This window comes from Mya arenaria, chromosome 11 (assembly GCF_026914265.1).
Source record: "Mya arenaria isolate MELC-2E11 chromosome 11, ASM2691426v1".
In the NCBI taxonomy this organism is placed as follows: Eukaryota; Metazoa; Mollusca; class Bivalvia; order Myida; family Myidae; genus Mya; species Mya arenaria.
The window spans coordinates 34834670-34861439 of NC_069132.1; the positions used below are offsets into that span (position 1 = coordinate 34834670).

Genomic DNA, 26770 nt, shown 5'->3' on the forward strand with positions numbered 1-26770 from the left:
GATCAGTCTGACCAAGTTTCATAAAGATTAGGTCAAAATTGTGACCTCTGTTGTGTTCACAAGGTTTTTCTAATAATTGACCTAGTGACCTAGTTATTGACTGCGGATGACCCAATATCGAACTTGACCTAGATTTTATAGAGATGATTATTCTGACCAAGTTGCATTGAGATTAGGCTAAAATTGTGACCTCTATTGTGTTCACAAGGTTTTTCTACTAATTGACCTAGTGACCTAGTTGTTGACCGTGGATGACCCAATATCGAACCTGACCTACATTTTATAGAGATGATCATTCTGACCAAGTTGCATTGAGATTAGGCTAAAATTGTGACCTCTATTGTGTTCACAAGGTTTTTCTACTAATTGACCTAGTGACCTAATTATTGACCGCGGATGACCCAATATCGAACTTGACCTAGATTTTATAGAGATGACCATTCTGACCAAGTTGCATTGAGATTAGGCTAAAATTGTGACCTCTATTGTGTTCACAAGGTTTTTCTACTAATTGACCTAGTTTTTGACCCCAGATGACCCAATATCGAACTTGACCTAGATTTTATAGAGATGATCAGTCTGACCAAGTTTCATAAAGATTAGGTCAAAATTGTGACCTCTATTGTGTTCACAAGCAATTGTGAACGGACGGACGGACGGACGGACGGACGGACGACGGACGAAGAGTGATCACAAAAGCTCACCTTGTCACTACGTGACAGGTGAGCTAAAAACAGCCAAAGGATGTAAAAGACTTAAGTCTAGAGGATTAGTTCAATTAAGGAATAACTTTCATAAAATCACCCACCTAGTTCTAACTTCTTCTCATCTGGAAGATCTTTAGACAGGCTTATGGCCCCAGCAGAACCTGTATCTGTTGTATGGGGTGTACATGTAAAACATGCAAGGAACGTTGCCGCACTGGTCACCATATCATCCTGGAAATGGACATGGGCACCGGACCTGCCGGCCCCAGCAACACCGAGGTAACGGTCCACCAGGGATGACAGGTGCTCTGCCTCACTCTCCTGCAGGCCGAGCAAGTCAGCTAGGCTCTGGAATGAATAAAAAGGATTAACAGTAACAGGTTATACATTTCCCACTAGAAAAACTTTTAAAGGTGTAGATGCAGGCGCCGATGCCTGAAAGTGGCTGATCTATGCGGTATGTGAGGAATAGTCACCTACCTGTGTGTCAGGTGGCTGATTTTACAGTAAGTGTGTATGATTCATTGATTACCTGTGTGTGAGGTATAGGTGCAGGTGTGAGGACCTGCAGATGGCTTATCTCACAGTTTTTGTGGACAAGTCACTAACCTGTGTGTCAGTTGTAGGTGCAGCTTTGGATGACTTCAGATGTCTGATCTCGCGATATGTGTGGATAAGTGTCTCCTGCAGGTGGCAGTACTGCAGAAACAGGCGTCGCTCTATATTCCCCTCATCCTCTCCTGTTATAAGTGTACAATGGGCATTTACTATGTTTGTCTTTGAACTAAATAAATATGTTGACACTATAAGAATCAGTGAAAACATAGCCATTCCATTTGCTTTATTCACAATGTAATTATTAAAACAGTGTTTTCAATGCTTGCCTTTATTTTGCAGTTAAAATAAGGGCAAAAATCAACACTTATTAAAGCAAGAGTTATTGCTCTTACTTAACATGTGTGTATGGTTTCTAGCAACGATGGTACCAAGTTTCATGTTTTTTAATTATCGCCAAGGTTACAGTTAAGAATTTTTGCAGACCCAAGCAAAGACCATCTAGAAGAAGTTATGCACAACTATGATATATGACATGTATGCAAACATATCATGTTCTTTTACTTTTACAATAAATATTATTATTTATAATCGGCTAGTCTTTTATAGAAAAGCTTGATACCGTTATCGTATTGTATAAATTTCAAGGGGTTATGACATAATTGTTTATGTTAATATTGTGCTCTGATTGGATTATCTTGAAGTTATTTAACCAATGATGTTAAAATATCCGCTTTTCTTTTATACAAAAGTATGTTGTCGATAACAATAAATACAATGTTTAATTTCGATGAAAAATAAATTAAAAAGTCCATTTAAGGATTAATCACATTTTATCATGTGATTTTGCAGCATCAATGCTAGTATGTGTCATAGAATTTGCTTGTGTCCCCTAATATGTTATTATAGCATGAACACACACAAAACGCGATCAAACTTTAATTGATCAATTTTTGCAATATGCTGTTTTTTCTGAATTATTAACATCTTACCTGCAACTTTGAGTCTTTTCGTACAGGCTTTTACGATGCCTTCCATGAAATCTGGGTCGAGATATGAGGTGTTTAGAACTTTGTCCACACCCTACAAATAGCATATGATATATCTCTGAATAAAGTAAACATGTACATGTATATACCATATACCGGGTACATGAATGCCAAAAAACCCATAATTTTACAACAACAGAACATTTAACAATATGTTCAAGACAATGAACACTAAGCATCAATACTGTATATTGAAATTAATCATGCTTAAGCTAGCTAAAACTTTAACTATCAATGAAAAAAATATTTTACACAAAATATAATATACATGTTTAACAAAATAGCAACAAAATGACAAAAATATCAGCGGGGTATTTTCTTTTAAAATGCTACTTAAATATTCACAAAGAAGTTTTTTTAAAGGCAGTATGAACTATTTTTTCCAGCCCCATACAAAGCTAGGTGATGCACATCAAATTGATGAGTGAAACACATATGACAAGTTTCATCAATATTGAACACGATATGTAGGAAGTAAGGAAGGATGAAATACGCATGTTCAACCCCATGACCTAGCAGTCGGTGACATGACAGTTTCTGAAGCTTGCCATTTCAGGTGATTTTAATCACTTTAAGATGATAACTAATACTTGCAGATAAACATGTATCATCATGGCATCAGGGAATAAATGAATATGGCATTCTCATAAAGTTTTAACATTCAATATCACTATGTTTGACCTACTGACCTTAAATTAATAAAATCAACAGGGTCATCTACTGGTAACACTCAAAACCTTCATGTCAAATTTGAGGGCCATGGCTGCAGGCATTGGCAATTTATTACTTATTCAAGGTCACTGTGACCTTGACCTTTGACCTGATGACCTTAAAATCAAAAGGGTATCTACTGGTCACACCCATAACCATCATGTGAAGTTTGAGGGCCATGGGTGCAGGCATTTTCAAGACATCACTTATACAAGCTTTTAACATTAAAGGTCATTGGTCTTGACTTTTGACCACAAAACCAATACGGGTCATCTACTGGTCATGCCCAACCTCCTAGTCAAGGTTGAGGACCTTACATCCAAGCATTTTCAAGTCAACAATCTGACAAGCTTTGGTCTACCAAATGACTGATCAACTGACAGACAAGTGCACAGTAATATACCCCCTCTTCTTCCAAGGGGGGTATATTTAGTGAAGTGGAGTAGGGGATATTAAGCACACATGAAATCAAGATTCAAACTTTTGAAATGGTAGACCTTATATAGTAACCTTGACCTAGATTTATAGACACCGCCTTGATAGGAAGAACATGTGATTATTTTTAATTAGATTCTCCAATAAGAGATATAAAGCAGACACAAAAAAACAATAAACAGGGGAATAATAAAGGGACGCTTGCATGGAACATGGAGGGCATTTTAATATTCCCCTTCAACTTTGTTGAGTAAATGTATATGATCTAAGACATATTGATGTCAACAACTAGAGCGTACCTGTTGAGCAATACTGGGTATCCGGATGTTCAGGAGAAGGTCTCTTACTTGCGCATTGAGCGATTCTAAAATGATATATGACCATAATCACATACATTTACAAGACAATCATACCACTCCCTTATATATGAACATAAAGGTTACAATATTTGGTTCACGTGAAACCTGCTGTTAACAAATACATGAAGATTTTCAAACAATAAACACATTGCGATTAACCACTTAAACTCAATAATTCAGGGACAACTTATAAACGAGTATCTGACAAAATATAAGATAAAAGATCAAGAAACTTCAATGAAATACTATTAAAGTCATCAAATTTAAATTTCAAACTGAAATACATGTGCAGTCACAATTTCTTTTTTATTTCAAACTCTGTAATGTGACTGACCTAGTTTAGAATGCACTTTAGGCCCATTATGGGGGTCAAAAGGGGTGAAGCACCCTACCGCAGAAGCAAAACTGGCTTTTTAGAAGCACCATTGAGAGTAATCCTTTGAAGCAAACTACAGTGTCAATACTAACAACAAATAAAAGTAACAACCAAAACAAATAAAAGTAACAACCAAAACAATTTACTTTTTTTGTCCCTTAGGGACCAGTATATCCATGGAAATCCGCGAATCCGTAGACAAATCAAATCCTAAAACATATCTCGAAGCTACCAAGAGTAACGGATTCGAAGAAAAGTATATACGATATGTTCATTGATAAGATTACCCCTTATAAAGTCATACCTGACTGTTCAGTGTTCTCTTTGAGTACTTGTTTTAGTTTCTTGAGCAGATGCATGTCCCTGACCCTCTTATTGTTTCTGTCACTGAAAACAAAAGATCCAAGAACAAATGTCTATCTGACAACAAGATATTGGGAATTGGTGCTATTGAATTATCAATGTTCAATTTGCCAACATTTTGCTTAATTAATTATACCATGAAATCATCGGAGGCAAGCCCTGCAGTCAACAAATCAGCTATGATCCCGTTTACAGGCACGAGGTTCAAAGCATGACATACAGGCAACAGCAGGGGTTGGTGAATTACCTTTTGGTCATACTATATGAACTTGCATGTGAAAGATGAACCATATCATAAAATACAGATCCATGCTTTCATTTGACTGCAGACTTCAGATTTGCACACTTTAAATGATAATTGTCAAGTGCTTATGTTAAACTGAACATTGAAGTAAACTTTCTGATTGTAAATTGCATTGACTTATGAAAAATTCTTGTATACTTGGAGTCATTATTAAACCTTGCATATTTGACACGGCAGAAAGTTCCTAGTTTCAGAATATAACAACCAGGAAGAACTAAGCCATAATATTAATCAGTCCCATGAAAGTGTCTCCAGAATAATTGAAAAAGACATGGGGCAGTATTGAAGAGCCACTTAAAATTTGACTTAAATTAAACAATTTAATCTGAATGTTTTGATTGGTCTTAACAGTAAAATCAATTGGTCAATAGATTTAATGGAATCACTGAGGCATGTCTAAGGACTACTAGTATATTGATTACAACCCAAATGCACACAAGAAACATACCTTAGAGCCAGGTGAAAGGGCACCTGTACTGTCTTCAGTGTACCATTCGGCTCAATGAGGGCAACCTGGAAAGCCTTGATACGCACGCCCTTGCATGTGACGTTGTTAAGCCCGAGAATCCCGTGCGATATAGACACAAGCTGACAGTGTTTGCTCACATTGAAGGCTGCCACACGTGGGCCGTTCCCCGCCAACCATATCTGGGACAAATGATGGATATAATGCATGTGTCCTTTTCTATTATTTTTTCAAATTAAAAATTATGGTTTACATCGTTCATTGATAGCAGTATGCTAAGCAAAGTAATAGAAAATACCATGGCCGGTATTCATTTACGTTTGGAGTTTGAGACTGAGGCTCAGAAAAGAACTATCTTAGTTTTGTTGTCAAAATGCAATTATAGAGGCAACGATGCTATAAGTTTTTGAACCTTTTACAAATAATCAGTTCTACAATCAAACAGACACCTTTGTAAAATATGGTTATATCAAGAAGATATTTTGAAACAATCAAAAATTCAGTTTTCGGAGCCTGAGTCTTAAATTCAGTCTTAAGATATTAGTGACTATGGCCCTAATTTTTTAAAATATAATTTAGGGGAAGTGACCAGAATAACAAAGTAAACCATTAAATTTTGATCATTTAAAAATTAAATATGTGTATTATGCATTCAATGGTAAGGCTAATTACCTCAAGTATACCCCTGCGAGCAGCATAAATAACAAGGAACTGAGCACTACGGGACTGTCTGCTGGCAGAATGGGGGCCTTCCTCCTCCCTCACCTCCACCCACCCCACCTGGGCATCACGGTAACCTGTAACCATGGTGACAAAATTGGGAATACATGAGAGATTGTATTCATTGCTGTTTCTTTTTTATAAGATTAGCACTGGTAATGAAACAAGGTTCAATAGGTCCATCATTTCATTCAGGTAAATGTATAATTAGAATTCAGTCCAGATATTATGCATCCAAGCATTACTACCTAGTTTGAGAAGAAATGTCTAAGTTTGGGAATATAAATGCAAGTTTGACACGGCAGACAACAATAACACTAGTCAAAATGATTTTATGTGTCTGGCATGCTGAGCAAGCCACTTTTAATCTATGTGAATAACTTTTTCAAAATAACAACTTTAACCCTTGCAGCAATGGTCTCTTTGAGAAAACCTTTCATAAATTGTATACTGCTACAACATCTACATAGTGTCAAAAACTGATTCTGCATATTAAAGCCTACGATATACTGAAACACTAACCTTTCCACATCCTTGCAGCGACACCTTGAGCGACATCTATGAGTATTACCCTACCGAAACTGTCTGTGGTGGCAGCATAGGTGTTGTTCGGAGACAGACTTACACATAGTCCTGCCCTTCGCTGATCAGGCAAGCCGAACCTGGATTAAATACACCATAGACCACCAAATTTTATACATGTATCATAAAAAAGGAAATATGTCTGAATCAGACCAAGGCTATTGATTTCATACTTTGGTATATTTTGCATCCAAAATTTATTGACAATAGCTTTTGAACAAGACTCTTACTTTAGGGGCAGTGGAGTGGCAGGTTCGATCTTTGGTTGCTTCTCCCCAGCACCCTCAGCCTTGCTCTTTGAACCAAATGTCAACCAGCCACTGAAAGTAACAAAACAACGACATTATGTGTACAAATTTCCCCAGGGTTTTTATAAGGGTTTGTGTCAATTTGCTTTTCAACCATGTCATGAATATAAACCTAAGTGAAGAATTACTTAACCAAAGATTGTCTTTGTTATAATAATGTTGTTGCAAATTTAAAACCTCACAAACTATGCCTTAATGAAAAGAAATGGTACTCAAATTGCAAAATTTAAACAATCTTCAGCATGTGTGGTCTCTTTTGTCAATCAGTTTGTACTCATCTGTTTAAGGTATTGGATATAAAAACACCTTGCCATTTCATTGAGCCATTGGTATTAATGTAAAATTATGATGTCTGGAGACACCGTATAATTTGGTATCATTTGAAAGTGTATTGCAAACCGCTCATATACACCTCACATACATGCCCAAAAAACATTATTAATAAAGTTACGGTACATCAGTTTGAATTTTTGTTCTTTATTTCAACTGAAATTTGACATAAAACGATCGATTTTTCAATATTCCATGACAAAATAAGCATTTTTTAAATATTTATTTTGCTTTTATTTTTATATATTCCTTTCCTCTCAATAAACCCTTATCAAATAATAGCAAAACAATACGTGGTCACCAGGCTTCCAAAATTTACATTACATACTTTTGATCAATTGCAAAGACAACTATAAAGTGATATGAATCTGTCTCAAGTCCATTTCCTAGGCATAAGCCTTTAGTACTGTCCTTTTAAGGACTAGAGAGGAATTCCCTGTAGGGGCTCAAACCCATAAAATACTTGGGTGAAATGCAGGCATAAATACAACAAGACCACTCTCTCCCAATTTTGATGAGTACATGTTAATTTCAAAAATGTGCTTTTAAAACATAAATTACAGATATTTTGGCATACTAAGTATTAAATTTTGACTACCATATCCAGAACTCCTAAAACCAAGTTTGATAACTTGAAACAAAATATCTTTTATGAATTTGAAACAAACTATCTTTTATAAATAAAGAAGTACCTGGCAGCCGACATGATAGCAGACTTGAGTTTACTGGCAACTGCAAATGCCACCTCAGACAGTATGGGTTGACTGCTACCCTGAAAAAAAGGACACAAAAGGATACATTAGCATGTAGTTGATCAATAAAACGGGTCTAAAAAGAGATTAACACTGTCAGTTTATGAATATTCTCAAAATCAAATGTATCACCTTTGCCCATAATTCTTCTAGTAACAGTCACCATGACCCTTGAATTTGACCCATAGGGGGCATCTGCTGACAATGACCAAAATAAGTTTGAAGACTCTATACCTAGTCATTCGAAAGCAATTGATCTTAAATGAAAGCACTGATAATATTTCTAGTTAGGGTCACATTGTCCCAAAAAGTAAAACACAAATCATCTACTGACCATGTCGAGTGTGCATACCAAGTTTGAAGACTCTACACCAAGTTGTTCAAAAGTGAACGATTAGAAATGAAAGTGCCCTTAATTTTCCATTGATCAGAAAGGAAAATGTTATGACGCAAACAAAGACACCAGACAAAGTAATCCCAATGTGAATGCCTCGCAGGCGACACAATCAAAATCATAATTGTTCAGCTATTTTTTTTTTAACCAAATTATTAGTAGACTTTAAATAATCCATAAATATAAAAGGGAAAGAAAAATATGTGGCCTACCTCAATGGCATAAAAGAATCCTGTGTAAGGCCCGACCCCGGCCATCAGGTAGATGGAGGCAGCAGGAGGGTTGGTCCGTATAGCACTTGTGTGGGAGTTCAATGATGCTAAAACCATCTGGTCAAAGGGGTTTGGGGTGTGCATTCCTGGTGGAAAAGTACATACTAGCCTATATATTAACATAAACATAGACATTTGAATGTTGACAACTCTAGCTTCAACTATACATTGTGTTTATATCCTCCATAAAGCCCTATGGAATATATGTCTACTGTGGTGCAGTGGATATAATCCCCGAATGCAAGCCAAGAAGACACAGGATCGATTCCTGCTGCACCACATTGTTTAATTCTTTTTATCTATTAATTTTCTTTGTTGACATATTTTTATAAAAGTGTTCATCTTATAACTTATCTCATTTATGTTCTTAGAATAAAAACAGAATTATTAAATTTACATTTGATTACATAAAAACTCCAGCTAATGGGTGTTTGTAGACCAGATGGAAAGTACATGTTTGTAATAATTTACAGCTTGATTCTGAATCAGTTTAAGCATGCATTCATCTTGCCAAACCATGCATACACAATTGCCAGGCATCTTGAAAGATTTACCAGATGGCTGATATTGAAAACATGACATGTCTCACATTATTATAATACTGTAAGATGAAGCAAAAACAATTAAATGTACTTGTATACCTGTGGTGTGTGTATCACTGACAGACTCCATGTCTTGAGGGGCCCACTTCTTGTACGCCAGGGGTGGAGGCTGCAGGCTAGTCTCACCACTTGCTGTTGCTATAACAATAACAATAGCAAATTCACATGTTAACAGTCATAATTAAACTAATTTAGAGGAATACCCAATTGTTATTCAATAAAGATTTTTTGGGGGGTTTACCAACCATGTCCAGTGCTCCAGCCAGGATTTGAAAAGGGCAGGGTGGAGTTTTGAAAAGGGCAAGCTACATGAGTCGTGTAGAGGTTGGGGTGGTTGTGGGGGGGGGGGGGGGGGGGTCTCCACCAGGTGTTTGCTTTTTTGTGGGGGGGGGGGGGTCTCCCCCTAGAATTTGTTTTGTTTTTATACTCAATTTAAAACATTTTCCATGATTTTCAGACTTATACATAATGGTGTTGTTGTTTTTTCTCAAAATTGAGAAGGGTGTGTTTTAATATCAAAATTAAAATTTGTCTTTTTGTCTGTGGTAGTATGATTGTACTTGTTTGGCATCTTCTTTAGTGCAATGTCAAATATTTCTTTTAAAAGTTTGTAAGATGAAGACAAAAACAACCACAGTTAAACATCAAATAAATAGATACACACAAAAAAATAAATATAGGGGACGAATCTTAGTTTGGTACGATCGGGTTTGGGTACGAATGTTACATTCAGCCTGTTTGTTATTTAATTGTCTTTGGTAAAATAATGTTTAATATGCTGATGTTTTAGAATAAAATGACAATAAAAATCACTACCCTGGTTTAAAAAATCACTTATTAAACATAGAACATTGATAAAATAACTCCGAAAATCGTTCTGATAAAATGGCGGTTTCGGCGAATTTTGACAAGATCGTGGACATGATAAGTAAATACTAAATAAAGCATCAACATAATTTTGTGGATTACAAAGAAATTTTCATCATGAATATTTTATAAATAAACTTTCAAAACATTTACTGAAAAGGTGATGTATTTGATTGTATTAGCGCCACCTTTCTTATGTTTACATATCGGCAGTGTCGTCTGCTTCAAATCAACAATGTTGAAAATGGCAAGTCTCGTCTGTACAATACAATAAACAATTATTTTAAAAGATTTAATTGTGCTTCACAACATTTTTCACCATCCCTTCGCATTTTCTATCGCATTTTACGAACTTTCATCATTGGTTGAACAAGTTCTCAATGTATATTCTGATTGGCTGACATTCAATAGGCACGCCTCCTGCCGATGTTTCCCTATTTGGCTCTTCCTAATTATCGGATTAGTAGATGACCGATTATGAATACACAGGTCGTCTGCTCACTACACAAATACACAATTAGCTGTCATATGACTTGGTCAAGGCACATGGAAAGATGAAAGGGCAGTACGGCATATTTTAAGCAATCAATGGGGGCATGGTGACACCTAGCGGGAACACTATTATCATAAGTATTACGTAATTTGTCTCAATTATGACAGCGGATTAAGGGCTGTCAATCTTTTATAATGATTTCAATAGTAAAAAGGGCACTAACGGGATATTTGGGGCTAATAGAGCATTTGTGAAAAGGGCACTACTCAAAAAGGGGGCAGGGCGGTAAGAAAAGGGGCACGGGCGCTGCGCCATTGAAAAACGGGCTAGCTGGAGCACTGAATGTCACAAAACCAGTGACCTGAACAGATTTTAGTTGCTCTTGTGGTCATAATACTTGAAATTCTAATCTTAATATATACCCACACCTAAAAATGTCTGGTGCCATAAACTACAGAGAGTTCGCACAACAAATGGTTTGAGACCAATTGAAAATGCCATGAATTATTTATCCAGTAACAATAATCATATGTGTAGCCAAAGGGGTACCCTAAGAAAGACAAGTTGGATTTCAATATCCATTTTCAAAATCTAACCTCTAGCGACTTGGTTCCTGCAGGCCTTCAATGCCTGGTAGAGACTGAAGCCGTCTATGGTGACCAGCACACGCTTGTACAGAATCACCAACTCTTCATGCTGTCAAGTAAAACATTAAAGTAGCATGACAATTCACAATAATGTGCAACACTCTTTTTGTTGAGATAGACTCACCATACAGTTGTCTATCACTGTCATTATACAATTTTTCCTTGAAAATCATTAATGGTTATTGAGTGAGGATTGAGTTATGGCCAAGATTTAAGGTTTTTTACACTGACACTGCTATAGAGTTTTAGCTGAACAGTTATGAAAGGGTGTTGTACCCTATTGTTTTTTGGTAGCACCCTCCTAATCTAATGGAGACCAACATGTGCACCTGTCTGTTTCAAATTCTTTTCATCCGGATCTTAAGTTACCTTTACTTTTTCATTCCAAACTTTGGCTTCCTGCTTAACTACTGAATATGACAAAATATGTATGAACCTATGGACAAGTTTTGCATTTGCGCTTTGTTATGTTCTGTTCATATGCATGCCTGTTTTTTTGCAAGTATTCAAACTCATAACTTGTGCATATTATTAAACTCAGACAGAGCTTACATGCTCCATAATTTTATTATATAGTACAAATCAATTACCTGTTCAGCAATACCGAGGTATCGTTTGGGTGTGTATGTGTTACATTTCAACTTCTGGACTGGTTCATTATGCAATTTCTGGGACAGAAGCAGGGTTCCAGTCTGTAAAAATATATATGCATTATTGAAACAATCTGCTATGCAACATCATGCTAGTCAACAGACTTTAATAAAATTCAACATAATGACTTAATTAGTCGTGATTTGTAAACAATACTCTTTTGCCATGCTATACATATATGTGTATTATCTTTGGCAACATGTGTACCAAGTTTTATTTGAATAGCTTAAACTGTTTTTGAGTTATGACCATGATTAGAATATGTGTACTATGATGAAAAACACCAATGACTCCAAGGCTATCACAATACCCCCTATTTGTTTTTCAAAAAACAGATAAAGCTAAAAATGGATGTGCATTAATATAGAAATAATATCTGAGCACAAACATACAGCTTTGTATGTTTCTGCAAAACCTACTAGAAATTAAGCAAAGAATCTATATAATAACAATTTTTATCAAATTACGCCAGACAGTTTATAGTATCATATATAAAGGTGTTATCATTGCAGGGACAATAATCAATCAAAAATCCCAATCCTGAAAATAAAGTATGAGGGACATAGGCCTAAAGCAGCTGCAGGGTAGAGGGGCTTATACCCCATTTGTGATTGTTACAAAGCCATCCATTTCAAGGTACTTTTTACTATTTTAAATGCATATGTCAAATGATTTTTTGATTAATCCTGAAATTAATCCACTGAGTAAATGATACCACATCATTTCAATATTACCCAAGTGATTTCCTACCCTTTCATGGCTTACTGAGTGAAAACGTTGAAAGATATCACATCATATCCTCAACAAGTTATTCAACAACTGACCTCTGTATAGAATCTGAGGAAACCACTGGAGAAGCCCAACAGCACACATGTCCAGTCTGGCCCGCCCTGGGTGCTTCTCTTCTGGGAGGCAAGAGGAAGGCACATAACTGCTGTCACCTGCTCCCTGAGAATATTTATTGCTTTAATGATAATGATCAACTTTGTAGCATGCTTATATAAATGAATAAATTCAGTCTAGCCTCATCTGGGTGCTTCACTTCTGGAAGGCAATGTAAAGGACCATGACTACTATCACCTGCTCCTTGTAAATTCTTCTCTTTTGGCTTGAAGACTACATTTTGGGTACTTTATTTGATACATTGTCAATTAGTCATATACTGCAAATGTGCTGCAAAATGAAACCACAGCGTTTCAAAAAAGAGAAATAAACAGTATTTGATTTTGCATTTCAAATCGACACAAAAATGACAATTTCAGAGATATACATGATCTGTACAGGTGTTTATATGCTAAACATGTTTGAAAAATTGCCTGAATATAGGTATTCTTAAGTGAGTACTTACTCTGAATTATGAACCACTGAGCCTGACCAGACAGTATGGTACTGTGACATCACCTCTTCATTTCTGCTGTCAGCATTGTACTTTGCTGAGAAATGAGAAAAAATTCTTAATTACTTCATTTTTTCGTACTTGTCAAAACAGCATTTTTTTTTACCACATGTTTCTTTGCTTGAAAACTTTTATTTTATATAACACAAACTACCACTGGGTAGTGACTTGATATTAGAAAAGGAGTGTTAGATAAGCACAAATCCCCAATCCCCACATTTGCCATGCCTGTTCAAAAGCTGAATTTTACAGAACAGTGACACTACTTATTCTTATGTAAAGTAAAAAATTAATGGCAGAATTAGAGTTTGTTGCACCATAAGTCTAATTTCATTGACAAGTCTTGTAAAAAAATTATATTCAACACAAACAATTAAACAATTAAAAACACCTACGTGACAGAAGCACCAATTTGTCTTTCCTGGCGACAGCTATGAGATCAGCTGCTGGTGAAACTGATACAAGACATTCCTGGAGCCAGCGGTGGGCCTCTGAAGTTGCCTCCCCTTCCTGATCAGTGTCCGGAGTTGTTTCCCTTGACTCTTCTTCGGCATCCTCTCCCCAATCCTCCCAGTCCTCATCCCAGCCATCTGCCTCTTCTTATGACGTAAACAAGGGGTGCAAAATCAACCCAAAATTGGACAGTGAAAAAAACTGCTATGCACCATGAAATACATGACAACTAAAGGCTCATTATAGTTCCTAGCCACAATAAAGGACAATAAGTAAAATGAACAGATCCATGGATTCCTTTTTAATTTTTATTGTGTATGTACATTGAATGTAGGTAAATAATGCTCTTTTTCATATGCACAAAAAGGTTGGGTATAAAAGACTGGCCGGACCTGACAAATACCGGACCAATGGAAATCAACCGAAATCTGCGTATCTATCCCCAAAAAAAAGTCGGGTATAAAAGACTGGCCTATCTGGAAGGTGTATTGAAATGTGAAAATATGCTTATTGTATTGTGGTGCATTTATAATTTCAATACAATTTGTATTTTTACAATACGTTTTAACATGGTGCAACAATTAAATGTCGTCTGTTTCATGTTAACTAATTACAAATGATCAAACATAGGTTTCAGATAATGATCACAAATACTTGATATTGTACAAAAGAGGCAAATTCAAACAATTATTACTATTTCTAACGGAGAGGTTCCGTGAAATATAGCCAAGTAATTAGCGTCAAAAGTACAATTGCTTATTGTTTGACTTGTACATTTATTCTGGCAGAAGGTTTGTTATAGGTCCCTGATTAATTTGAGCTATTTTTGATGTACCTTTCTCTGTAGGGGTTTCTTTTTAATGAAAATATTGTTAACATGGTGTCTATCCAAATATTATCAAGTATTATGCATTTGATACTAATATGTAATAAGCTGTTATATTTATTAAATGTTATTATTATGCTTTGGTACGGAAATGGTCCGGTCTGTCCAGTCTTTTATACCAAATCGAAATTCTGAAGACTTCCCAACAATTTCTGGACTGGAAATTGCGATGGTCTGGAATCCATCCGATCTGGCCAGTCTTTTATACCCAATCCACAAAAATTGCTTATTTTCATACCCTTTTCTGCAGTATCTTTGTTTTTCTGTTTCACATTTGATTTTATTGAGCCTCTAAGATCTGGAAATAAGTATTCCTGGAGTCCACAAACATCAATCAGCTGAATGCATGGAAGCAAATGACATGACATAATGTTGGCTATGTAGACGATCTGAAATAGATAAATACAAGTTAGCACTCACTCAGATATTATAAAATATAATGATTTAAGACCAAACAGTTAATACCACATCAAATAAAGGTAAAAGGCAGGCACTTAAAAAGATCCTTCCAGTTCAGATGAAGAAAATATATTAATCTGGTTGTGTCATTGATTTAAAGGCAGCTACTGAGCTAAAAATAAATTGTGCTTCGTTTTATCCGAAGTTAACTCAAGTTACAATAAAACATTTACCAAATCGTAAAATGCCCAAACATCATACAAAATATGGAGTGTTTCAACAATTTAATTAATTATATTAAGAATAAAGGATAAATCTTTGGTGTAAACCCCAAATTAAATAGAAAATGTGGAAAAATAGAATTCGTCGTAAAAATTGACAAGTTACCGGAAGTATATAATCCTTTTCAAGCTAAAGAAAATTGAACGCCAAGGAAGCATTTGCGAAATTCACAAACGATATAAATCTTATAGTTGACACATGGCGGGAAATAAAGATACATCAAATTATTGAAATATGTCAGAAATTGACGATTTAGATGTACAACAAAGATTAAAGAATGCATTAAGAAGAAGCAAGTACCATTTTCTACCACCTTATCGATTATATGATTTAAATTACAATGACTAAAATTGTTTAAAGTTTAAACATAGTTTCTTAATCTTAGTTTGTGCCTAAAGTGGTTATTGTGCCTCTCTAACTTAATAATTAGATGACATGAAGTAACATTTTAATGATAAAGAATGGGCGGAGTTAGCGAGGCTTCAGGTCATCCAATTGTCATAGAATACTACCTCATTGGCTGACACATTGTCAACGCAAGTATGATACAGTGTGTATCGGATGAGTGACAGTAGGCGGACCTTTAAATACACGCAAAAGTTGAAACTCTTAATGATTAAACTTAGTACTTAATGATTGCCTATCTGCAATTTTATTGGCTTAAAATGTAGGTTGCTTTCTTACATACACGATCATATTGAAATGTAAACAATGACATTGTTTTGGACTACAGTAAAATTCATGCAATCCTAAGTCAGTTTTGTCTTTCATATTGTATTTGCAGGTCGATTAACAACTTTAAAGTCCATCCTGTATTTAACTGAACCGGTTGGTAATCTAGGGGCAGAAGATATTCAAACTATTAAGATTGCAGCTGCTAAAAAACTGAGTGTTTTGAAACCTGTAACAGGTAAAGGAAGTGTTTTTATAAAGTATTTGTTTACACTTTACATGTTATTACTTTTTGTTATGAAGTTAAAAGTTAATTCATCAAATCTTGTGTCTCAAATACATGTACATAATGATGTACATGACAAAAAAAGAGCAACCAGGAAACAATCTGTTTTATCAGCTTACTGGTTAGTAAAATGCATGGCCATTTAAAAACTGTGAAACATTGACCAGTGAACTGATACAAATATGAGATAATGTAAAAATAATTGTGCTTATTGTTGTGAAAAGACATCAAATTATTTCATGTCTACAAGTTCAATGTGTAATTTCGCAAATGGCTTTCAGACTCTTCTGAAGATTTTGCATGATCTTGTATCTATATGTACATGTACAAGTGCCTGTCATGTTTTGCAACCTCTCTTTTATTTCATATTTTGAATGCTGCAGCTAATATATTTCTGAGACAATGCGATTCAACAAACATTTTTAAGGACTGCCACAAGAAATTAGGAACGTGAAGTTTTTATGTAAGGTAACTTTTTTCTCCTTTCTTTCAGCTCTAGAATTACACAAGTCTCCAAGGGAAAATCAAAGACTTACAACTGGATGTGGTGTGCTTGATCAAGCATTGAGAGGTTATTTTGTACTTAAGGGTTTTTAGCTTGTCTGTTTTTGTGTCCTCGGGATTGTTGTTGTCATGCAAAACCTTTATTGTGTAGCAGGACCTTAATTCTTGCTTTGATAATTGTACAGTTAAACCTGTTGTTAGACTAAAATAAACAAGGCATCTGCTCAAGCTGCTATTGCTTTTTGAATGACATGTTCGATCTTAATCTCATACTTTTTCATCATTCAGTCATAAGTCAATTGGCTGTTTTACCATACTGAGTAATTTACTGAGTAATTTGAAATTCATGCAAGAAATATTTTAACTTATACTGTACATTTTAGCTTGCTTAAGTCAGGATGAATTCCATACATAATTGTTCTTAATAAAGATTAATATATGTCATCCCCTACCAGTTTCAAAATAGATTTACCCTCCATCCATCCCTCTGTGTTTGTCCAGAAAAACTGGATGTTACCATAACTCAAAAAGTATGAGCTAGGTGAATTCAACTTGGTATGTAGATAGAGGGCTAAAAGGTAATTAATCTGGAAAAAAAATGGAAAGGAAATTTGAAACAGCATTATTTTCACTATGGCAACAGTAGGCATAGTGGACTATCATATTATATTGCTAGCAATAAGCTGCGTTCTTGTTACTTCTATATTTGATATTGCCAGTCAATATTTTGACACATAAATTAACTTTTAATCACTGATACTTCTCAGGTGGTCTCCTGTGCAGGGGTATTACAGAGATATCTGGAGAGAGCTCTAGTGGGAAGACCCAGTTTGCTCTGCAGCTCTCACTCACAGCACAACTGGCTCCACTTTATGGGGGCCTTGATGCAGGTTTGTTCATGTATATTTATCCCTCTGGTAAAAGGGTCTCCTGTGCCTGGGTATTACAGAGATATCTAAAGAGAGTGTTAGTGGGAATACCCAGTTTGCTCTTTAGCTCTCACTTGCTGTTCAACTGGCTCCATTTTATGGGGGTTTAAATGCAGGTCTGTTAATTTATGTAAGACTCGCTGACATAGTGCTGTGCTGGGGAGTTTAAGAAAATATGCATTAGCCTAAAGAAAAATAAATCTTTGAAAGTTAGACATTTCCTACTGGCTTGATAACAATTTTACAGTTTTACTATTATCATTATCTACACTATGTCTTGATAGAAAATAAGTTTAAAGCATGCAATCATTAATAGTTTATTTTTATTAACAAAATATTGGTACATTTTTTTGTACGTTCCACCAGGAGCAGCCCCTGACCCAAGGTAACAAAAATGTAAATGAGGAAATATAAAGCCTTAGCTGAGGTCTTAAAAATATTTTTCATATGTATTTCAAACTTATGATAAATCATATCGTCTACTCCAGGTACACTGTACATCTGCACCGAGGATGCCTTTCCAAGCAAGAGGCTGTATCAGATGATCGAGAACTTCACAAGCCGGCATGGGAAGAAGCTGTGTACCCATGGTAACCTAGGGGACAAGATCTTCATAGAGCATGTGCCAGACTTTGTATGTTGTTCTTTGAAATATTTTACTATTAATTGGCATGAGACTAAAGATTGATTGAGTCCACCCTCTGTAATTAACATGTTTGTTTTACAGAAATAATCCATGAATTTAACTTGAGCTCTTGAGAATTTGTTTATAGAGGGCTCTTACATGTTTGCTTTGGTTCAAAAGTGAGAAATATTCCAATCGTGGCGGCTCCATGTCATGTTTCCTTATAGTATGTTGATATGTTTGATGTTATTTCAAAAACAACATGTTGTTCAGATATTTAAAGTTTCCATTCAAAAGTCATGTTAATGTTAATTTATTTGAGCAGTCGACCAAAATGGACCTAGGACAAATTCTGAATATTTAACTATTACTGTTCAATCGTTGTAGACCATAATAATACATTGTAGTACTACTATTATTTTGGTCTACAGTCTTTGACAAGTTTTATTTATATTCAGGATTTCTCCAAGATCCGTTTGGATAGACTGTGCTAACATCTCTTAAATCTGGGCTAGCACTCTGACACCTTTTAATTGCCACAAAACATGTCTTATTCTGGCACAGAAATTGTATTTCAACCCACAAAGCTCCAGTGTTTTATTTCATTTTACTTCAGGATAGCTTGATGCACTGTTTAACCCACAAAGCTCCAGTGTTTTATTACATTGTTTATAATAATTCAGGATAGCTTGATGCACTGTTTAACCCACAAAGCTCCAGCCTTAAATTACATTGTTTATAATAATTCAGGATAGCTTGATGCACTGTTTAACCCACAAAGCTCCAGTGTTTTATTACATTGTTAATAATAATTCAGGATAGCTTGATGCACTGTTTAACCCACAAAGCTCCAGTGTTTAATTACATTGATTATAATAATTCAGGATAGCTTGATGCACTGTTTAACCCACAAAGCTCCAGTGTTTTATTACATTGTTTATAATAATTCTGGATAGCTTGATGCACTGTTTAACCCACAAAGCTCCAGTGTTAAATTACATTGTTTATAATAATTCAGGATAGCTTGATGCACTGTTTAACCCACAAAGCTCCAGTGTTTAATTACATTGTTTATAATAATTCAGGATAGCTTGATGCACTGTTTCACCCGCAAAGCTCCAGTGTTTTATTACATTGTTTATAATAATTCAGGATAGCTTGATGCACTGTTTAACCCGCAAAGCTCCAGTGTTTAATTACATTGTTTATAATAATTCAGGATAGCTTGATGCACTGTTTAACCCGCAAAGCTCCAGTGTTTTATTACATTGTTTATAATAATTCTGGATAGCTTGATGCACTGTTTAACCCGCAAAGCTCCAGTGTTTTATTACATTGTTTATAATAATTCAGGATAGCTTGATGCACTGTTTAACCCGCAAAGCTCCAGTGTTTTATTACATTGTTTATAATAATTCAGGATTGCTTGATGCACTGTTTAACCCACAAAGCTCCAGTGTTTTATTACATTGTTTATAATAATTCAGGATAGCTTGATGCACTGTTTAACCCACAAAGCTCCAGTGTTTTATTACATTGTTTATAATAATTCTGGATAGCTTGATGCACTGTTTAACCCACAAAGCTCCAGTGTTTTATTTCATTGTTTATAAAAATTCTGGATAGCTTGATGCACTGTTTAACCCACAAAGCTCCAGTGTTTAATTACATTGTTTAAAATAATTCAGGATAGCTTGATGCACTGTTTAACCCACAAAGCTCCAGTGTTTTATTACATTGTTTAAAATAATTCAGGATAGCTTGATGCACTGTTTAACCCACAAAGCTCCAGTGTTTTATTACATTGTTTATAATAATTCAGGATAGCTTGATGCACTGTTTAACCCACAAAGCTCCAGCGTTAAATTACATTGTTTATAATAATTCAGGATAGCTTGATGCACTGTTTAACCCACAAAGCTCCAGTGTTTTATTACATTGTTAATAATAATTCAGGATAGCTTGATGCACTGTTTAACCCACAAAGCTCCAGTGTTTTATTACATTGTTTATAATAATTCTGGATAGCTTGATGCACTGTTTAACCCACAAAGCTCCAGTATTTAATTACATTGTTTATAATAATTCAGGATAGCTTGATGCACTGTTTAACCCACAAAGCTCCAGTGTTTTATTTCATTGTTTATAATAATTCTGGATAGCTTGATGCACTGTTTAACCCACAAAGCTCCAGTGTTTTATTACATTGTTTATAATAATTCAGGATAGCTTGATGCACTGTTTAACCCACAAAGCTCCAGTGTTTAATTACATTGTTTATAATAATTCAGGATAGCTTGATGCACTGTTTAACCCGCAAAGCTCCAGTGTTTAATTACATTGTTTATAATAATTCAGGATAGCTTGATGCACTGTTTCACCCGCAAAGCTCCAGTGTTTTATTACATTGTTTATAATAATTCAGGATAGCTTGATGCACTGTTTAACCCGCAAACCTCCAGTATTTTATTACATTGTTTATAATAATTCAGGATAGCTTGATGCACTGTTTAACCCGCAAACCTCCAGTGTTTTATTACATTGTTTATAATAATTCAGGATAGCTTGATGCACTGTTTAACCCGCAAACCTCCAGTGTTTTATTACATTGTTTATAATAATTCAGGATAGCTTGATGCACTGTTTAACCCACAAAGCTCCAGTGTTTTATTACATTGTTTATAATAATTCAGGATAGCATGATGCACTGTTTAACCCACAAAGCTCCAGTGTTTTATTACATTGTTTATAATAATTCAGGATAGCATGATGCACTGTTTAACCCACAAAGCTCCAGTGTTTTATTACATTGTTTATAATAATTCAGGATAGCATGATGCACTGTTTAACCCACAAAGCTCCAGTGTTTTATTACATCGTTTATAATAATTCTGGATAGCTTGATGCACTGTTTAACCCACAAAGCTCCAGTGTTTAATTACATTGTTTAAAATAATTCAGGATAGCTTGATGCACTGTTTAACCCACAAAGCTCCAGTGTTTTATTACATTGTTTATAATAATTCAGGATAGCTTGATGCACTGTTTAACCCACAAAGCTCCAGTGTTTTATTACATTGTTTATAATAATTCAGGATAGCTTGATGCACTGTTTAACCCACAAAGCTCCTGTGTTTAATTCATTGTTTATAATAATTCAGGATAGCTTGATGCACTGTTTAACCCACAAAGCTCCAGTGTTTTATTACATTGTTTATAATAATTCAGGATAGCTTGATGCACTGTTTAACCCACAAAGCTCCAGTGTTTTATTACATTGTTTATAATAATTCTGGATAGCTTGATGCACTGTTTAACCCACAACGCTCCAGTGTTTTATTACATTGTTTATAATAATTCAGGATAGCTTGATGCACTGTTTAACCCACAAAGCTCCAATGTTTTATTACATTGTTTATAATAATTCAGGATAGCTTGATGCACTGTTTAACCCACAAAGCTCCAGTGTTTTATTACATTGTTTATAATAATTCAGGATAGCTTGATGCACTGTTTAACCCATAAAGCTCCAGCGTTAAATTACATTGTTTATAATAATTCAGGATAGCTTGATGCACTGTTTAACCCATAAAGCTCCAGCGTTAAATTACATTGTTTATAATAATTCAGGATAGCTTGATGCACTGTTTAACCCACAAAGCTCCAGTGTTTTATTACATTGTTTATAATAATTCTGGATAGCTTGATGCACTGTTTAACCCACAAAGCTCCAGTGTTTAATTACATTGTTTATAATAATTCTGGATAGCTTGATGCACTGTTTAACCCACAAAGCTCCAGTGTTTTATTACATTGTTTATAATAATTCTGGATAGCTTGATGCACTGTTTAACCCACAAAGCTCTAGTGTTTAATTACATTGTTTATAATAATTCTGGATAGCTTGATGCACTGTTTAACCCACAAAACTCCAGTGTTTTATTACATTGTTTATAATAATTCAGGATGGCTTGATGCACTGTTTAACACACAAAGCTCCAGTGTTTTATTACATTGTTTATAATTCTGGATAACTTGATGCACTGCTTAACACACAAAGCTCCAGTGTTTTATGACATTGTTAATAATTCAGGATAGCTTGATGCACTGTTTAACCCACAAAGCTCCAGTGTTTTATTACATTGTTTATAATAATTCTGGATAACTTGATGCACTGTTTAACCCACAAAGCTCCAGTGTTTTATTACATTGTTTATAATTCTGGATAACTTGATGCACTGCTTAACACACAAAGCTCCAGTGTTTTATTACATTGTTTATAATTCAAGATATCTTGATGCACTGCTTAATCCACAAAGCTCCAGTGTTTAATGACATTGTTACTAATTCAGGATAGTTTGATGCACTGCTTAACCCACAAAGCTCCAGTGTTTTATTACATTGTTTAGACTTCAGGATAGCTTGATGCACGGCTTAATCCACAAAGCTCTAGTGTTTTTTTATATTGTTTATAATTCTGGATAGCTTGATGCACTGCTTAACCTACAATGCTCCAGTGGTTTTTCATATTGTTTATAATTCAGGATAGCTTGATGCACTGCTTAACCCACAAAGCTCCAGTGTTGCTGAAATCTGGGGCCATCAAGTTGATTGTGGTTGACTCTATAGCGGCCCATTTCCGTAGTGACTATGAGGGGCACGAGATGTACAAGCGGGCCCAGCACATCGGGGCTCTTGGTACCCTGCTTTACACTCACAGTCATGAATACAACATTCCTGTTGTCTGTATTAACCAGGTAAGAGATATAGCTGACACATTCATATGAAAATTATGAAATTAAATTGAGAGTCGACTGTAAAATTGTTGTAACTATCTAAATTTATAGGACTAATTACAGTCCTGCTGGTACCCCTTTTTTTGTGAACTCACATCTTTGCAAGCTGATGACAACTCTTGTATGTTTTTTTCAGTCATGTGGCATAACTCCTTAACAATTTTTGGATTGTTACACATGTGCATGTTGTCACTTGTAACATGTATATTTTGTTTCATGATAATAGACTGGTTTTTGAAACAGACGCCAACACCAAGGCTATCAAAATACCATCACCAAACAGACATGCTTAATATCTATGTGTATAAATGTTCAGAATTTATAGTGTACATAAAAAGGCTAGGGATAAGTTCATCAAACAGAAACTATAGGAATCTTTATTGAAGATTTTACCAGAGATTTTCCAAGGGGCGGACACAAATAAATCTGCATTGTTCTTCAAAAAAAAAATCACCTTTTATCAGTATTTATGATAATTGATTTCTTGATTACAGGAAAGGTTTTCTTTCCATAACTTATAGTTACAGATATATACTAAAAAGGCTTGTCCCTGTGGTGTTTTTGTATCTTCTTCATAAATGAAACTAATACTACCGTAATACTTCAACCCTTAGGTGACCAGTTCCATGAAACCTGAAGGTCGTCAGCTGATCCCCTCCCTGGGGCTGTCCTGGTCAAGCCAGGTGACCACACGCATCATGCTGACCCGGACTGACCGCTCACTGACCATCCAGCAGGAAAGTGCCCGTGGCCCCTTGGAAACCGTTGTCAGGGAGATGGAGATAGTTTACGCCCCACACCTACCTCCGTTGACTGTGCCTTATGTTATTGACCATGAGGGCATGAAAGGATTTGCGTGATATTATAAAATACAAGAGTTAAATGGGATGGTGAAATCTTTCAATGAATAGACATAATTTGAAACATGCTGAGAATACCTTCAGTAATGCATTAATCAATTTCCGGAATTAATATTAAGTAATACCTTTGCCTATTGTTAAGGAAGTCAAAATATTCTGTTCCTTGCTTTGTCAACTGATCAATAACAGTATCACAAACAATGTCATGGGCTTTTTGTGTTAACCAGGTCAACCAATGATCATTGAATGTCCCTGTAATCCACAAATGATATTGTAATTTAATTGTAAGCATTACTATTACACAACAAAATCCACACATTTTTGGGACTACCTACATTGGCTTGTTTTAGTTAACTTTTGTTTACCCATAGCAAGCGCCTCACCAAGGTTGACCATTTTTCATGAATCTTTACCAAACTTGGACATGTTTATTGGCAAGATATTTCTCATAAGTTTCATAACCATCCTGATTGCATTGAGTTATAGCCCTGTAGTATTAAAAAATTGACCAATTTGACTGTATTTACTTTCTTTCGAAGATGGCCACTTTCAATCATAATTTTACCAATATTATTCAGTAATAGCCCAACTGATCCCTTAGGTAATTTTTGGAGTTATTGCCCTTTAATGGTCATAAGTTGACCTAAGTGACCTTGTCTGTTCTCCAACTGACCATTCTTTCTCCAAACCATTCAAACCATGGCTGCACTATTTACGGATAAAAAATATCCCCAGTAAGTTTGAAAACCAGCCTTGAACATATTTTGTTCTCATGCTTTGAGATGATCAAAGAATTGTTTATGAACTTAAATGATATACAATTATACCACTATTGTTTGAAATTCTTTTTAAGCTTGAAATGAAATGAAGAATAATGTTCATGTTTTTTTTTAATAATATTATTTTGTTACTGACTGTTTATATGTAAAATGCATTCCTAACAAGGGCAGCTTAATAAATGAAATAAATTTGTTTATGTATGTTTTTATTTTTCCTTTTTTGGCTAAGAATAATGGCATTTCAGTTTTCCTAAGTGAAGTTATTTAACACACAGTATGAAAAGAACTAGATTAAACTATAAAATATATGAATGCTGTAATAAAAAAGCAAGTCCTAGATGCAAAAACTGGTAATATATTTATAAACAGTTAGAAAAAAAAAGATTTGTTAAATCTGCTAATTACACATTCTCAGTTCTCATTGAAAAGATTTTGTGATTTTGTTGAAAATAATAGCATGGATTTATATGTTAATACATGGAAAACTGTATAACCAGTGCAACTGGTCCTAGTGGACATGGCAGATAGGAGTTGAGAACATATCAATTATTAAAATCTTAATTTGTAACTGAGTCCTATGTATCAATTCCAATGCCTGTAAAATATAGAACAGCACTTGCTAAGTTTAGGTGCGGAGTAGCACCTCTTCGTCTGGAGACTGGCAGATATGTGAACGATAGATTCTGTCCTATACGTAAACAAGATGTTGAGTCAGAATTACATGTGTTCACTAAATGCTCTGCTTACCAACCACTTATATACACTTTATGATAAAGCTACTAAGGATATCAATGTTGAGTTTGTTAACATGGATTATGTACATAAGTGTATTTTTTTTACTCTCAGATACAGATATTGATAAATTAACCGCCAAAACCTGCTTTGTACAAGTAGTTAAGTGATAATCTTTTTATATGTATAATAGTTTCTTAGCTTAAATGAGTCATGTAGATAAGATTAAGTTTTTAGAATAGACTTACCGGTAATTGTTTTTATCCTTTATCAACAATGTCGAGATATGTGTTTTTAGTCTCCTGTAATTCAATTTTATGAATGGATGTGCACTGAACTCTTAAATATTTGTATTTTATGTTTTGTCATGTTGTGTACATATGAGACATGAATAAACTATAAAACCACCTTTCAGATAGTGCTGTTTGGCATGAAGAAATTAACCAAACATACTATAGTCTAGGTAGGGTAGGTAAGGTAGGGTTTATTTTACAACACAAAGATGAGCAAGGAACATAAACTTCAGAGATTTTATAGTGACAAAAATTTGAAATATTCTATATGCCTGCGATAAAGAACCATTCATGGGTTCTCAAGTTCAGGAGTAAAGGGGCTGTACTCCGTATGATAAAATAGCAGAAAAAAAGAAAATTGTTGAAAACTGACAAACTTGGCATCGATGTGTACAATGCATTGAAACTTACTATTAAACTGAAGTACCACATAGTTTACAATTTATTTAAGTTTAGCAGTTATTTCGTATTTTTCCATTAAAAAAGATTACTGGGTATGTCTATCAGGTAGAATTCATTCCTTATGCGTGATTGGCTAGTCGGTGTTATCACGTGATATTACCGAGGTAGGTGTTTAGCTTAATTATGTCACCCAATTGGAGTAAGCCGTCTTAGCTCAGTGGATACGATGCTGGACTGCAATTTTGGCGACACAGGTTCAAACATGGTCTCCGACACAAATTTTTTTTGGGGGGGGGGTCCTTTTTTTTACAATTATGATATCAAATCGTAACACATTCTATTAGATAATTGTCCTGAGATTTGTTACAGAAAAAAAAAAATTTTGATGCCAATTTGATGTACAGCTCCTTTTATCCTGAAATCAGGATTGAGAGCTTCAGACTGTTATTGTATAGTTTTCAAGATAGTTTTTCGCTTGGATATTTGCATTAAAAATGGGAAGTATCTGAAAATCATTCTCACTCATCAGAGGT

The 26770-nt window shown here is 35.0% G+C and overlaps 2 protein-coding genes across 4 annotated transcripts in view; one reads left to right on the plus strand and one right to left on the minus strand.

The window, feature by feature from the left end:
* The window catches only part of LOC128209509 (rab3 GTPase-activating protein non-catalytic subunit-like), a 29685-nt gene extending 14200 nt beyond the window's left edge, over positions 1 to 15485 (minus strand). The window contains exons 1-19 of one of the 2 annotated variants that reach the window (XM_052913560.1): positions 15465 to 15485; positions 14917 to 15067; positions 13735 to 13938; positions 13292 to 13376; positions 12768 to 12891; positions 11883 to 11984; positions 11242 to 11341; positions 9325 to 9423; positions 8624 to 8769; positions 7958 to 8037; positions 6858 to 6947; positions 6568 to 6707; positions 5998 to 6122; positions 5308 to 5507; positions 4497 to 4579; positions 3757 to 3821; positions 2255 to 2345; positions 1317 to 1447; positions 809 to 1055 (exon numbers count right to left, since the gene is read on the minus strand). In XM_052913560.1, coding sequence (XP_052769520.1) covers positions 809 to 1055; positions 1317 to 1447; positions 2255 to 2345; positions 3757 to 3821; positions 4497 to 4579; positions 5308 to 5507; positions 5998 to 6122; positions 6568 to 6707; positions 6858 to 6947; positions 7958 to 8037; positions 8624 to 8769; positions 9325 to 9423; positions 11242 to 11341; positions 11883 to 11984; positions 12768 to 12891; positions 13292 to 13376; positions 13735 to 13938; positions 14917 to 15046 — 2242 coding nt within the window. In that variant the 5' untranslated portion in view covers positions 15047 to 15067; positions 15465 to 15485. Of the gene's footprint in view, positions 1 to 808; positions 1056 to 1316; positions 1448 to 2254; positions 2346 to 3756; positions 3822 to 4496; positions 4580 to 5307; positions 5508 to 5997; positions 6123 to 6567; positions 6708 to 6857; positions 6948 to 7957; positions 8038 to 8623; positions 8770 to 9324; positions 9424 to 11241; positions 11342 to 11882; positions 11985 to 12767; positions 12892 to 13291; positions 13377 to 13734; positions 13939 to 14916; positions 15068 to 15310; positions 15443 to 15464 lie in introns of those variants that run through there. The other variant, XM_052913559.1, reaches the window with a different exon arrangement.
* A 66-nt stretch (positions 15486 to 15551) lies between these two features.
* On the plus strand, positions 15552 to 25950 carry LOC128209766 (DNA repair protein XRCC3-like). 2 transcript variants are annotated; one of them, XM_052913966.1, is made up of 7 exons: positions 15552 to 15651; positions 16144 to 16269; positions 16811 to 16888; positions 17589 to 17711; positions 18239 to 18384; positions 22920 to 23132; positions 23786 to 25950. In XM_052913966.1, the coding sequence occupies exons 1-7, from the start codon at positions 15594 to 15596 to the stop codon at positions 24029 to 24031; spliced, it is 990 nt and encodes a 329-aa protein (XP_052769926.1). In that variant the 5' UTR covers positions 15552 to 15593; the 3' UTR covers positions 24032 to 25950. The 2 variants fall into 2 exon arrangements, with proteins under 2 accessions (XP_052769926.1, XP_052769927.1); XM_052913967.1 differs by lacking the exon at positions 16811 to 16888.
* The last annotated feature ends 820 nt before the right edge of the window (positions 25951 to 26770 follow it).

Bases quoted from the DNA above. Each gene is read 5' to 3' on its own strand.
- LOC128209766 (XM_052913966.1), top strand. From the start codon at position 15,594: ATGTCAGAAATTGACGATTTAGATGTACAACAAAGATTAAAGAATGCA. The intron at 16,270-16,810 runs GTAAAGGAAGTG...CCTTTCTTTCAG, and splicing joins TGTTTTGAAACCTGTAACAG to CTCTAGAATTACACAAGTCT. The intron at 17,712-18,238 runs GTTTGTTCATGT...CGTCTACTCCAG, and splicing joins TTATGGGGGCCTTGATGCAG to GTACACTGTACATCTGCACC.